General features: G+C 37.8%; 1 protein-coding gene across 2 annotated transcripts in view; it reads right to left on the bottom strand.

Moving 5' to 3' along the window:
• Positions 1-15,338, bottom strand: part of ZDHHC15 (zinc finger DHHC-type palmitoyltransferase 15) — a 116,213-nt gene that overhangs the window by 56,159 nt on the left and 44,716 nt on the right. For both annotated transcript variants that reach the window (XR_009598894.1, XM_004022206.6), the window contains exons 4-7: positions 11,961-12,081; positions 2,497-2,566; positions 878-910; positions 49-169 (exon numbers count right to left, since the gene is read on the bottom strand). Coding sequence is in view for 1 of the 2 variants with exons in the window: in XM_004022206.6 (XP_004022255.1) it covers positions 49-169; positions 878-910; positions 2,497-2,566; positions 11,961-12,081 (345 nt within the window). In the remaining variant the exon portion in view is untranslated. The remainder of the gene's footprint in view (positions 1-48; positions 170-877; positions 911-2,496; positions 2,567-11,960; positions 12,082-15,338) is intronic.

Consider the following 15,338-nt stretch of genomic DNA (forward strand, 5'->3'; position numbering starts at 1 on the left):
GGAGGGGAGGGACCAGAAGGGGGAACCCTTCTGGACTATTTAACTTACTCTCCAGTATTTGATGAAATAGCTGAAGACCGTTGTAGCAATGTACAGGCAATAGAGAACAGAATAAGCTAAGAACTGAAGGAAGAATTTATAGTTGGAAAATCCAATGCAGTTATTAACCCTAAAAAAGGGGGAAAAAAAAGAAAAACATTTGAAATCAGGATCCATTGATTTAGAACACACTGAGAGACAGTGAAATATGTTACCCCTGCTGCTTCATTTTCTTCTGTACAGAAAATAGAAATTGAAGTCCCTTAATAGGAACAGATTGGAAAAATAAGTTCATGTCTCACTTGTTTTTCCTTTTATTTATAGACACAGAAACACCTGGCCTATATAATAGGTTCCTGACACACCCAAGCAAACCTGGATCTTGGATTCTGAAAACCTATTAGAATCTCAGCAACTATACTTACTATAGTATGGTCTATTCTCTTTATCATGGTTTCATATTGGTTCTCTGGGTCAGACATACAAAATTTGGAAAAGAATTGCTTACATCAGTAATCTAAAGTATTTCAAACATCAAAACGCTAAAAACAGAACTGAACTGTGTAATATCAAAGAGAACTATTTGTGCTCTCTTTCATTACTATAGCTAATGGACAAGAGACCATTAATTCTGTGACACCAGGAATTCATTGTCACACCATTGGTGGTATATTTATTCTCGCTTTAAAATGTTATGCCTTCCCTGTTACCTACACAAATACAAAGCTCAATGAATTCTGGTAGCAGAAACAGGCATTTTACAACTATGTTTAGGAAAGTAGGCATATTGAGCAACTTTGACCCTATTAGATGAGAGAAATGAATCAAAAGGACATACCATGGGCAATGATGGTCCATTTTTAAAACACACCTACAAAAGGAACAAAATACAGTGTGATAAATTTCAGAATTTAATTCAAGGTATCCAGCAGTATTTTTTACATGGTACCAGTACACTCATTCCTAGATTTCCACTATAGCTTCTCCAAAACTATTGTGTCCTCAGTTGTTCCTAGGATAAGCCAATCACTAAACTTTAGGATCTTGTTGGCAGCAAGTTACATGCCTAAAATTCAAACTTTAAAGGCCACTGGGTACTATAGGATATTGACACAGAGAATAAGTGCAAGATATCTCCCCTAACTTTACTTACTTGGTTGAATAAAAGTATAAAATAAAACATGACCACAACCTGTGCTTGAATCAAGGTTAAGAGAAACATGGATGAAACAAGCACTTAAGAAGGACATGAAGATTATATTTATTAACATAAAACTGGGATTTTTCAAAGCTGAAGGAATTTGAGTAATAAAATTAAGTAGCACTTAGAACCCCAAAGATAAAATTATTATCCATGCCCACATGGGCTTCCCTGATGGCTCAGTTGGTAAAGAATCCGCCTGTAATGCGGGAGACCCTGGTTCAATTTCTGGGTTGGGAAGATTCCCTGGAGAAGGGAAAGGCTACCTACCCCAGTATTCTGCCCTGGAGAATTTCATGGATTGTACAATCCATGGGGTCACAAAGAGTCGAACACTATTCAGCAACTTTCACATATTGATATAAGAAAATTATTGAATAAATAAATGAGGGAGAAGAGACAACTATCCCATGTAGAGGAAGTCCACATAATTTTTGCAGATATTGTGCCTTCAGGGTGGGGTGGGGGGAGGATAACATTCCTTTAGTGTTGGCTGCACACCGAAACTTCCTTCTACAGAGTACATTATAGAAGACAGGGTGGAGGAAGAGTAGCTTTACAGTGGAAAAATCCACAAACACTCCTCAGTCAGATGATTATGTCTATAGTATTTACCCTTCATATGATTCAATGAAAATGACTCTTAACCTCTCTAGTGTTCCTCTCCCAAAAGACATTACCCAAATCTAACCATGAGAAAAATATCACACAAATCCTGAGAGTATTCTACAAAATATCTGACAATTCTAAAAACTGTCAAGGTTATCAAAAATAAGTAAAGTCCGAGAAACTGTCACAGCTAAGAGGAGCCTATGAAGACATGACAACTAAATGGTAACCTGGAACAGAAGAAGGATATTAGAGAAAAACTGAGGAAATCTAAATAGTGTATGGACTTTGGTTAAAAATTTTTTAAAAAATTAATGTTGGTTCATTAATTTTCACAAATGCACCATATTAACACAAGATAATAATAGGGAAAATGGTACAGGACATATGAAAACTATGTTTACAATAATTCTATAAATCTAAAACTGTTCTCAAATAAAATGTTTATTTTTAAAAATGTGGTTTGATTTCTCTTTCTTATCTTTAGAATAGTTTGAATCATCATCATCTCTATTAGGGTATTTGGCATGTACTCATGATTGAAAGAAAATGTTCTTTAGGATCAACATATTAGGATAAGTCACTTGATTGTCAAGGCAACCATCAGTAGCCAAGCTCAGCCCAGGGGAATTATGGCTGTCACTTACATGGCACAGACAGAACAGTGGTGGCAGCGATCCGGCTTTATCAAATGGCACCGGTCACAGAATCTTACAGCTACAGGAAAAATAAGGTAGTTAGCATTGGTTAGGGATCAATAAGACACCAAATATCTTACTAGCCTATCTAGATGACTTGTTATACACTGATTACAGGTACCCAAACTCACCTCATTTCAAGTAAACAAGCAAAAGATCACATAAGACTATTGTGGTGTGTATTTTTTCCCTGTTGGATAAATCTTAAAAGCACCTTTTGAAGGATGAGTGTAAGGGGGAAAGTTTTCATATCTGGATATCTGATCATAAAATTCTGTATTATGAAACAGACTACACTGTCAATTACTTGAGTTATTTTGGGGAAATCATTTACTCTCTGTTTACTCCAAGTTTCCTATATGAAAACAGAATTCATCATTTATCTCCTGTCTCCAGAGTTTGGACTGTATCAAGAGGATAAAACTCCTAAGGTATGGTAAAGAGGGTGGTTATTAGAATAAGAATTTGAATAATAGAAGAGACATTCTAGAACAATTAGTTCAATTGACCATTCTGCAGATAAAGAAAATAAAGACCTGAGCCATATCAAGTGACTTACACAAAGTCACATAGTAAGCAAGTGGCAGTGGCAGGGCTGTGACTTGTAGAGTTTTCATGACACTCTATTTCAGGATTCTCTTCACTTTGTAAATATGATATAAATAATATTTCTCCTTCTCTCTCTACCTTCTTCCTTCTTTTCTTTATTTGCTTAGATAAAAGACAGTTTCCTTCCCTTCTAATTTTCTCTGTGTTCATTGACAGAGTATGCCTGTTTAATATGATTATTAAGTTTAGCAAAATTATGAATAATTTGAGCTAATATAAAAATTCCATCTAAAGTGTACCTTAAGCACACATAACTGATTCAACATAATGAACTATTCATTCAGCAGAGTTTCTGAGTTCATTCTACAACAGACATGCACATTTAGGTCCTTCAGCATGTTTTTAAAAATATGGTCAAATGTCACTATCAAGTTTAAGCCATTATCACTTCTAATTTAGAAGACTGCAATAATTACTAATTATTCACTTTGCTTTCATTCTTGCCCCTTCACAATACATTCTTTACAGAATAGCCAAATGATTTGTTAAAATCTAAATCAGATCTTATCACTCTCCACTAAAAACCTTCAATGGATTTTCAATACTCTTAGCATGGTAAGTCCCCCTGTTTTTTGGCCATGCTGTGTGGCTTGCAGGATCTTAGTTCCCCAATCAGGGACTGAGCCTGGCCCCAGCAAGTGAAAGCACTGACCCTAACCACTGGACCACCAGGGAATTTTGGCAAGTAATTTATTCTTATTTGAGTCCCAGATAATATGACATTGCCTCAGAGAAGCCCTCTCTATTACTGTGTATCAGGGATGTGAACAAATGCTTCAATGATTAAGGGAAGAGTGATTAGTGAAGAACTTCAGGATTCATGCCTTGTTAAAACAGGCTCTACCACTTGGCTCTAGCTAATTTTTGCCCCTAGGAAATACTGAGAGAACGTTGCCAGTGTCTGAGTTTTCAAAAGAAGTCAGAAATGTGGATTTTCATGAAGAAATATTCGAATTCTTAAAAATTAGTAAAAAATGCAAAGTATTAAAAGAAATATGAGATCAGACAGAAAACATCTCTGGGTCCAACACATCCCACATAACTCTAGTTTGTAATCTATTCTCTGCCACACCATTCTGCTTACTACTGTTTGGAATTATATAGAAAATTTCCTGACCTTTCCTTTTCACCATACTTCAGTATGCATGAAGACTTTTTAAAACCCAGCATGCAATAATGCTCTAACAAAATGAACAATAAATGTTTAAATACAGTGGAAGTGAGAAATAGATTTAATGGACTAGATCTGATAGATAGAGTGCCTGATGAACTACAGACGAAGGTTCGTGACATTCTACAGGAGACAGGGATCAAGACCATCCCCATGGAAAAGAAATGCAAAAAAGTAAAATGGCTGTCTGGGATGGCCTTATAAATAGCTGTGAAAAGAAGAGAAGTGAAAACCAAAGGAGAAAAGGAAAGATATAAGCATCTGAATGCAGAGTTTCAAAGAATAGCAAGAAGAGATAAGAAAGCCTTCCTCAGCGATCAATGCAAAGAAACAGAGGCAAACAACATAATGGGAAAGACTAGAGATCTCTTCAAGAAAATTAGAGATACCAAGATGAGAAGCCTATATGCAGGTCAGGAAGCAACAGTTAGAACTGGACATGGAACAAGAGACTGGTTCCAAATAGGAAAAGGAGTACGTCAAGGATGTATATTGTCACCCTGCTTATTTAACTTATATGCAGAGTACATCATGAGAAACGCTGGGCTGGAAGAAGCACAAGCTAGAATCAAGATTGCTGGGAGAAATACCAATGACCTCAGATATACAGATGACATCACCCTTTTGGCAGAAAGTGAAGAGGAACTAAAAATCCTCTTGATGAAAGTGAAAGAGGAGAGTGATAAAGATGGCTGAAAGCTCAACATTTAGAAAACGAAGATCATGGCATCTGGTCCCATCATTATATGGGAAATAGATGGGGAAACAGTGGAAACAGTGTCAGACTTTATTTTTGGGGGCTCCAAAATCACTGCAGATGGTGACTGCAGCCATGAAATTAAAAGACACTTACTCCTTGGAAGGAGTAAAGTAATGCTCAAAATTCTCCAAGCCAGGCTTCAGCAATACGTGAACCGTGAACTCCCTGATGTTCAAGCTGGTTTTAGAAAATGCAAACAGAGATCAAATTGCCAACATCCGCTGGATAATGGGAAAAGCAAGAGAGTTCCAGAAAACATCTATTTCTGCTTTATTGACTATGCCAAAGCCTTTGACTGTGTGGATCACAATAAACTGTGGACAATTCTGAAAGAGATGGGAATACCAGACCACCTGACCTGCCTCCTGAGAAATCTGTATGCAGGTCAGGAAGCAACAGTTAGAACTGGACATGGAACAACAGACTGGTTCCAAAAAAGAAAAGGAGGTACGACAAGGCTGTATATTGTCACCCTGCTTATTTAACTTATATGCAGAGTATATCATGAGAAATGCTGGACTGAAAGAAACACAAGCTGGAATCAAGAATGCCGGGAGAAATATCAATAACCTCAGATATGCAGATGACACCATCCTTTTGGCAGAAAGTGACGAGGAACTAAAAATCCTCTTGATGAAAGTGAAAGAGGAGAGTGAAAAGTTAGCTTAAAGCTCAACATTCAGAAAATGAAGATCATGGCATCTGGTCCCATCACTTCATGGGAAATAGATGGGGAAACAGTGGAAAAAGTGTCAGACTTTATTTTTTTGGTCTCCAAAACCACTGCAGATGGTGATTGCAGCCATGAAATTAAAAGACGCTTACTCCTTGGAAGGAAAGTTATGAGCAACCTAGATAGTATATTCAAAAGCAGAGACATTACTTTGCCGACTAAAGTCCGTCTAGTCAAGGCTATGGTTTTTCCTGTAGTCATGTATGGATGTGAGAGTGGAATATGAAGAAGGCTGAGTGCCGAAGAATTGATGCTTTTGAACTGTGGTGTTGGAGAAGACTCTTGAGAGTCCCTTGGACCGCAAGGAGATCCAACCAGTCCATTCTGAAGGAGATCAACCCTGGGATTTCTTTGGAAGGAATGATGCTATAGCTGAAACTCCAGTACTTTGGCCACCTCATGTGAAAAGTTGACTCATTGGAAAATACTCTGATGCTGGGAGGGGTTGGGGGCAGGAGGAGAAGGGGATGACAGAGGATGAGATGGCTGGATGGCATCACCGACTCAACGGACAGGAGTTTGAATGAACTCCAGGAGATGGTGATGCACAGGGAGGCCTGGCGTGCTGAGATTCATGGGGTTGCAAAGAGTCAGACATGACTGAGCGACTGAACTGAACTGAATGGAATATCTACATTATATTGAAACATCCCCATTGGCATATGTGATCTTAAATATTTGTTGAACAAGTAAATGATAAATAGATGAACATAGACATCTAACAGTACTTCCCAAACCGTGAAACATGATCTTCCTTATTAGAAACATTAGAATTACTTGCCAAAATAACCCTTGGTTTTCTTTTCCCTTTTTAGGACCTTTATTCATTTATTTATTCTTGTCATTTAATCATCAAGGTAACTTTTTTATATAGGCAGTATTAACCTCATTTAATAGGGGAAGAAACTGGGGACTCAGAAAGGTCAATTGCTGAATGTCACATAGGGAGGAATAAGTAAGAATTTTCAGTGTTATCACTAGCTATTTTTTATATTTGGAATCTTGAAAAATAGTATGGATGATCTTATTTGTAAATCAGTAATAGCAATACTGACATAGAGAAAAAAAACCTTAGTTTTCAAATTTTATAAGGTGAATTATTCAGCTAGTATTGTTCCACTCATGCAGAAGAAAACTAACAATAAGACTCCATAGTGAATATCAATGAAGAAAAATGAAGACATATCTCTGCACAAACACTTGTACCAGAATTTTCATAGCAGATTTACTCATGATAGCTGAGTATTGGAAACAACCCAAATGAGCATCAACTGGTAAATGATAAACAAATTATGATATTCATACAATGACATACTACTCAGCAATAAAAGGAATGAAATACACAAGAATGTGAATGAATCTCAAGAACATTATGCTGAATAAAAGAAGCAAGATACAACAGTACATATTGTGATTCCATTTATACAAAATTCTAGAGTAATAGTTCTAGTAGAACTAATAACTGGTAGAAAGCTCTTAGAATAGTGGTTGTCTTTGGCGGCGGTGGTGGGACTGATTGGGAAGGAGCATGAGAGAGCTTTCTGTGGTGTGGTAATGTTTACAGAGGTTTTGGTTACACAGGTGTATACATTTGTCAAAACAGTGAATCTGTTAAGTGTCAAAACGCTTAAGATCTGTGCATGTTTTTTGTATGTAAATTTCACCAAAAAAAGGAATAATAAACTATTTAGGTGGATCTTGGGTACTTTTCCATGGGGATGGTCTTGATCCCTGTCTCTTGTACAATGTTACGAACCTCAGTCCATAGTTCATCAGGCACTATATCAGATCTAGTCCCTTAAATGTATTTCTCACTTCCACTGTAAAATCATAAGGAATTTGATTTAGGTCATACTTGAATGGTCTAGTTTTTTTTTCCCTACTTTCTTCAATTTAAGTCTGAATTTGGCAATAAGGAGTTCATGATCTGAGCCACAGTCAGCTCCTGGTCGTGTTTTTGTTGACTGTATAGAGCTTCTCCATCTTTGGCTGCAAAGAATATAATCAATCTGATTTCGGTGTTGACCATCTGGTGAGTCTTCTCTTGTGTTGTTGGAAGAGGGTGTTTGCTATGACCAGTGTGTTCTTTTGGCAAAACTCTATTAGCCTTTGCCCTGCTTCATTCCATATTCAAAGGCCAAATTGCCTGTTACTCCAGGTGTTTCTTGACTTCCTACTTTTGCATTCCAGTCCCCTATAATGAAAAGGACATCTTTTACGGGTGTTAGTTCTAAAAGGTCTTGTAGGTCTTCATAGAACTGTTCAACATCAGCAACTTCAGCATTACTGGTTGGGGCATAGACTTGGATTACGGTGATATTGAATGGTTTGCCTTGGAAATGAACAAAGATCATTCTGTCATTTTTGAGATTGCATCCAAGTACTGTATTTCAGACTCTTTTGTTGACCATGTTGGCTACTCCATTTCTTCTAAGGGATTCCTGCCCACAGTAGTAGATATAATGGTCATCTGAGTTAAATTCACTCATTCCAGTCCATTTTAGTTCACCGATTCCTAGAATGTCGATGTTCACTCTTGCCATCTCTGGTTTGACCACTTCCAATTTGCCTTTATTCATGGACCTAACATTCCAGGTTCCTATGCAATATTGCTCTTTACAGCATTGGACTTTGCTTCTATCACCAGTCACATCCACAGCTGGGTATTGTTTTTGCTTTGGCTCCATCCCTTCATTCATTCTGGAATTGTTTCTCCACTGATCTCCAGTAGCATATTGGGAACCTACTGACCTGGGGAGTTCCTCTTTCAGTATCCTATCATTTTGCCTTTTCATACTGTTCATGGGGTTCTCAAGGCAAGAATGCTGAAGTGGTTTGCCATTCCCTTCTCCAGTGGACCACATTCTGTCAGACCTTTCCACCATGAAATGCAAAAAAGCAAAATGGCTGTCTGGGGAGGTCTTACAAATAGCTGGGAAAAGAAGAGAAGCGAAAAGCAAAGGAGAAAAGGAAAGATATAAGCTTCTGAATGCAGAGTTCCAAAAAATAGCAAGGAGAGATAAGAAAGCCTTCCTCAGTGATCAATGCAAAGAAATAGAGGAAAACAACAGAATGGGAAAGACTAGAGATCTCTTCAAGAAAATTAGAGATACCAAGGGAACATTTCATTCAAAGATGGGCTCAAAAAAGGACAGAAATAGTATGGACCTCACAGAAGCAGAAGATATTAAGAAGAGGAGGCAAAAATACACAGAAGAACTGTACAAAAAAGACCTTCACAACCAAGATAATCATGATGGTGTGATTATGAATTAGATTCCTGGAATGTGAAGTCAAGTGGGCCTTAGAAAGCATCACTACTAACAAACCTAGTGGAGGTGATGGAATTCCAGTTGAGTTATTTCAAATCCTGAAAGATGATGCTGTGAAAGTGCTGCACTCAATATGCCAGCAAATTTGGAAAACAGCAGTGGCTACAGGACTGGAGAAGGTCAGTTTTCATTCCAATCCCAAAGACAGGCAATGCCAAAGAATGCTCAAACTACCACACAATTTCACTCATCTCACGTGCTAGTAAAGCAATGCTCAAAATTCTCCAAGCCAGGCTTCAGCAATACGTGAATGGTGAACTTGCAGATTTTCAAGCTGGTTCTAAAAAAGGCAGAGGAACCAGAGATCAAATTGCCAACATCAGCTGGATCATCTTAAATGCAAGAGAGTTCCAGAAAAGCATCTATTTCTGCTTTATTGACTATGCTAAAGCCTTTGACTGTGTGGATCTCAATAAACTGTGGAAAATTCTGAAAGAGATGGGAATACCAGACTACCTGACCTGCCTCTTGAGAAACCTATATGCAGGTTAGGAAGCAACAGTTAGAACTGGACATGGAACAATAGACTGGTTCCAAATAGGAAAAGGAGTACGTCAAGGCTGTATATTGTCACCCTGCTTATTTAACTTATATACAGAGTACATCATGAAAAACGCTGGGCTGGAGGAAGCACAAGCTGGAATCAAGATTGCTGGGAGAAATATCAATAACAGATATGCAGATGACACCACTCTTTTGGCATAAAGTGAAGAGGAACTAAAAAGCCTCTTGATGAAAGTGAAAGAGGAGAGTGAAAAAGTTGGCTGAAAACTCAACATTCAGAAAACGAAGATCATGGCCTCTGGTCCCATCACTTCATGGGAAATAGATGGGGAAAGAGTGTAAAAGTGGCAGACTTTATTTTGGGGGGCTCCAAAATCACTGCAGATGGTGATTGCAGCCATGAAATTAAAAGATGCTTACCCCTTGGAAGGAAAGTTATAACCAACCTAGATAGCATATTGAAAAGCAGAAACATTATTTTGCCAACAAAGGTCCATCTAGTCAAGGCTATGGTTTTCCAGTGGTCATGTACAGATGTGAGAGTTGGACTGTGAAGAAAGCTGAGTGCCGAAAATTGATGCTTTTGAACTGTGGTTTTGGAGAAGACTCTTGAGAGTCCCTTGGACTGCAAGGAGATCCAACCAGTCCATTCTGAAGATCAGTCCTGGGATTTCTTTGGAAGGAATGATGCTAAAGCTGAAACTCCAGTACTTTGGCCACCTAATGCAAAGAGTTGGCTCATTGGAAAAGACTGATGCTGGGAGGGATTGGGGGCAGGAGGAGAAGGGGACGATAGAGGATGAGATGGCTGGTGGCATCACCGACTCGATGGACATGAGTTTGAGTGAACTGCAGGAGATGGTGATGGACAGGGACGCCTGGCGTGCTGAGATTCATGGGGTCACAAAGAGTCAGACACGACTGATTGACTGAACTGAACTGAACTCTACTGGGTACTTCAGAATGCATCAAAAAATAAGATGGGATTTCTGTGGTGGTCCAGTGATTAAGAATACAGCTGCCAATGCAGGGGACATGGGTTTGATCCCTGGCCCAGGAAGATCCCACATGTTGAAGAGCAACTAAGCCCTACTGAAGCTTGCACTCCTCAATAAGAGAAGGCACTGAAATAAGCAGCCCATGCATCACAAGGAAGAGTGGCCCCCACTCGCTGCAACTAGAGAAAGCCGCGTGCAGTAATGAAGACCCAGAATAGTCATAAATAAATATTAAGAAAATAAGATGGCTTGTCATCATTTAAAAGTCTACAAATAACAAATGCTGGAGGGGATGCATATGGAGGAAAGGGAGCTCTCCTACTCTGTCTGTGGGAATGTAAATTAGCATGGCTACTATGGAGAGCAGTATGGAGGTTCCTTAAGAAACCATATGACCCAGCAATCCCACTCCTGGGCACATATCTGGAGAAAAGAATACCTCATAAAGATATATATACCACAACATTCATTGCAATACTATATACAATAGCCAAGACATGGAAACAACCTAAATGTCCATCAATAGACGAATGAACAAAGAAGTTGTGGCACACAATGCAATACTACTCAGACATCAAAAGGAATGAAATAATGCCATTTGCAGCAACATGGATGGACCTAGAGATGATCATACTAAATGAAGTCAGACAAAGACAAATACCATATGATATCACACGTATGGAATCTGAAATACAATACAAATAATTTATTTACAAAACAGATACAGACTCACAGTCATAGAAAACAAATTTATGATTACCAAAGGGAAACATTGTGGGGAATAGATAAATTAGAGGTTTGGGATTAGCAGATACAAACTACTATATATAAAATAAACAATAAGGACCTACTGTATAGCACAGAGAACTGTATTTAGTATCCTGTAATAAACTGTAATGGAAAAGAATATGAAAAAGAATATATATACATTTGTATATGTTTAACTGAATCACTTTGCTATACATCAGAAACGAACACAAAATTGTAAATAAACAATACTTCAATAAAGATTTTTTTAAAAAAGACAGCCTGATGGATGATGGATAGAGGAATGGATTTTTAGACAGATACATGATAAAGCAATATAGTTAAATGTTAGTGGTAGACTCCAGTGTTGGGTATACAGATGTTTATAAGGTAATTATTCCATAAATGTTTGACATTTTTTATACTATGTTGAGAAAAAACTCCATAGTGTTTCTCAGAAGAAAGAAGGGAAAAGTGGGCTAGACTGAGGATATTTATGACTCAGTCTTTCTGAGATCCTTGTAGATCTGCCTCCCTAAATGACTTTGGATGAACTGACCTCCACTCCCAGTTCTTGTGTAAACTGGAAGCTTCTTAGCCATATCAACAAGCATCTGCTTCTGGACCTCAGGTCTCTCTTCATTTTCATAGCGCTCCTTGTCTGTATAGGACAAGTGGAACTGCAAGGAAAAGTGAGAGGCAAGACTTTACTTTCCAAGGTTCACAGAAAAGATTAAAGACAACAACATCTATTTAGATGAAAATATTTGTTACCCACCCTTTGATATTCAGGTACCAATTTGGCTTTTAACTTTCTCTGGATAATTATCTCATTTATCTTATCTGGCTTTTATCTCAACATTCATAACTCTAAGTGATAGGTAATATTGTTTTATAACCTAAGAAAATAAAATCTAAGTACCTTGTCGTGGTCATACTCAACTCAACTGGTAAAAGCAGCAAAACTAAGACCCAAACCAGTTCACCAAGACTTATGCCACTTCCATTCCACTATACAATAATATGATGTTGCATGTTAATAAGTGATACCTTGCTGCCAGCAGTGTCAAACTTTTTTTTTTTTTTTTTGGCTCCAAAATCACTGCAGATGGTGACTGCAGCCATGAAATTAAAAGACACTTACTCCTTGGAAGGAAAGTTATGACCAACCTAGATAGCATATTGAAAAGCAGAGACATTACTTTGCCAACAAAGGTCCATCTAGTCAAGGCTATGGTTTTTCCAGTAGTCATGTATGGATGTGAGAGTTGGACTGTGAAGAAGGCTGAGTGCCGAAGAATTGATGCTTTTGAACTGTGGTGTTGGGGAAGACTCTTGAGAGTCCCTTGGACTGCAAGGAGATCCAACCAGTCCATTCTAAAGAAAATCAGTCATTGGTGTTCATTGGAAGGACTGATGCTAAAGCTGAAACTCCAGTACTTTGGCCACCTCATGTGAAGATTTGACTCATTGGAAAAGACTCTGATGCTGGGAGGGATTGGGGGCAGGAGGAGAAGGGGACGACCGAGGATGGGATGGCTGGATGGCATCACGGACTCGATGGACGTGAGTCTGAGTGAACTCCAGGAGATGGTGATGGACAAGGAGGCCTGGCATGCTGCCATTCATGGGGTCACAGAGAGTCGGACACGACTGAGCGACTGAACTGAACTGAACTGAACTAAATGTCTCTTTTACAAGTAAAATTTCTTAAATCATTCAAATATTTGATACTGCCAATCTTTAAACTTTTAACTATTCTAGACAGCATGTAGTAGTTATGTTACTGTGATCTTAATTTGCACTCCTTTGACTACTAATGACATTCAGCACTGTTTTGAGTTTATTGCCCATTTGGGTATCTACCTGTGAAATGCCTATTCAAACCTTTTGTCCATTAAAAGTAATTGAGTTACATGTCTTTTTAAATTATTGATTTGTATTGTAATGATTTGAGTAATTTATATATTTTGGATACTAGTCCTTTGTTGAATATTTTGTAAAAGTCTGTGGATTTCCCCTTTACTTCCTTTATGGTGCATTTTGAGGAACAGAAAATCTTGGTGGGAATGTAGAGTTATGCAACCACTTTGGAAAACTGTTTAACATTATCTATGTAGGCTAAATATATGCCAGCTCTATGACTCAGCAATTCCATCCCCAGTTATATATCTAAGAGAAATGAGTGTGTGTGCATGTTTATGTGTTTGTGTGTATTCCAAAAGACAGGTATAAGATCGTTCATAGCAGCTTTATTCATAACAGAAAAAATGGTAACAAGTGTCTTTTAATTGGTGAATTGATAAATCAATTGTGATAAAAGGGAATAACTAATAACTAAAAGGGAATGAACAACTGAAACATGCATCAGTATGAATGAATCTGGAAAACATTACACTGACTGAAAGGCTTACAACACAACAGTATGTACTATGATTCTTTTTTTGTGTGAGGTTCAAGAATAGGCAAAATTAATCCATGGTGGTTACCTGTGAGAAGACATTGATTTGGAAAGGGTATGAAGGAGATTTCTGAGGTGTTAGAAATATTCAAAATCTTAACATGGATAGTGATTATATGTGTGTGAATATAGGTAAAATTTATGAAATCATACACTTTACAGCTTAGTTCTTGGAAACGAGTATGTATTTATACATCAATAAAATAGTAAAACAAATAAATTAATAAAGTATTTAAGATAATTTAATGTATCTAACTTTAAAAACTAGAAATGTATTAAGTCAAACACTATTTTAAGAACCATACCTATGGTACATTTTTATGGTATCATGTTATTCTAAGGTAGACTGACTGCCTGTAAGTATATGGAAATGTGTAGGGGAGTTTTTGGCTATCACAATAAACATAGTGTACCACAGGCATTTAACGGATGGAGGCCCAAGTAGCCAAGGATTCTGTGATGAACCGTACAGACACACACACTAAGACATTCTGCAGCCAGAAGTCTATAGATTAATATTATAAAATGTTAACTAAATAATGCAAATTTAATATAAAAACAAGTGGCAATTTTGTTTTCTCATAAGAAAAATTATATTAATTGGAAAGTGTAAAGTTTTATTTTTATCTTTTATTTTTATTTAATTTATTTTTATCTTTTTATTGAGGTATAGTTGATTTAAAAGTATAAAGTTTTAAACAATTCTTGCTAATGTGGATAATTAAAAGTAGCTGTTCTTGGGACTGTAACTTTGTTGTCTTATACTGTTCCAGCTTGAAAGGCAGAGACAATATTGTTAAAGCTTGTATGTGATGAAACCTTGTGGTTGTACAACAAGTAGGCTTTGGTTTGGAATAAGATGTCATGCCTGGATGTCCTATTTCTGGCACTAAGCAAGTGTTTTTAATGATTAGAATGCAATGAGCCAGCAAATGTGTTTTAAGTAGGACAATTGGTGATAAATCAGGATGTATTTGATATTCAGTTCAGTTCAGTCGCTCAGTTGTGTCTGACTCTTTGCGACCCCATGAATCACAGCATGCCAGGCCTCCCTGTCCATCGCCAACTTCTGGAGTTCACCCAAACTCATGTCCATTGAGTCGGTGATGCTATCCAGCCATCTCATCCTCTGTATTTGGTATTAGAGAAATTAATATTATGGCTATCAAATAGGCCCCAATGATTCACCTTTTTTTTATGGGAGTGTAGATTATGCAACCACTTTGGGAAGCTTTGACATTATCTCTGTGGTGCTGGAGAAGACTCTTGAGTGTCCCTTGGACTGCAAGGAGATCCAACCAGTTCATTCTAAAGGAGATCAGTCCTGGGTGTTCTTTGGAAGGAATGATGCTAAAGCTGAAACTCCAGTACTTTGGCCACCTCATGCGAAGGGCTGACTCATTGGAAAAGACTCTGATGCTGGGAGGGATTGGGGGCAGGAGTAGGGGACGGCAGAGGATGAGATGGCTAGATGGC

The sequence above is a fragment of the Ovis aries genome, chromosome X, assembly GCF_016772045.2.
Source record: "Ovis aries strain OAR_USU_Benz2616 breed Rambouillet chromosome X, ARS-UI_Ramb_v3.0, whole genome shotgun sequence".
NCBI classification, from domain to species: Eukaryota; Metazoa; Chordata; class Mammalia; order Artiodactyla; family Bovidae; genus Ovis; species Ovis aries.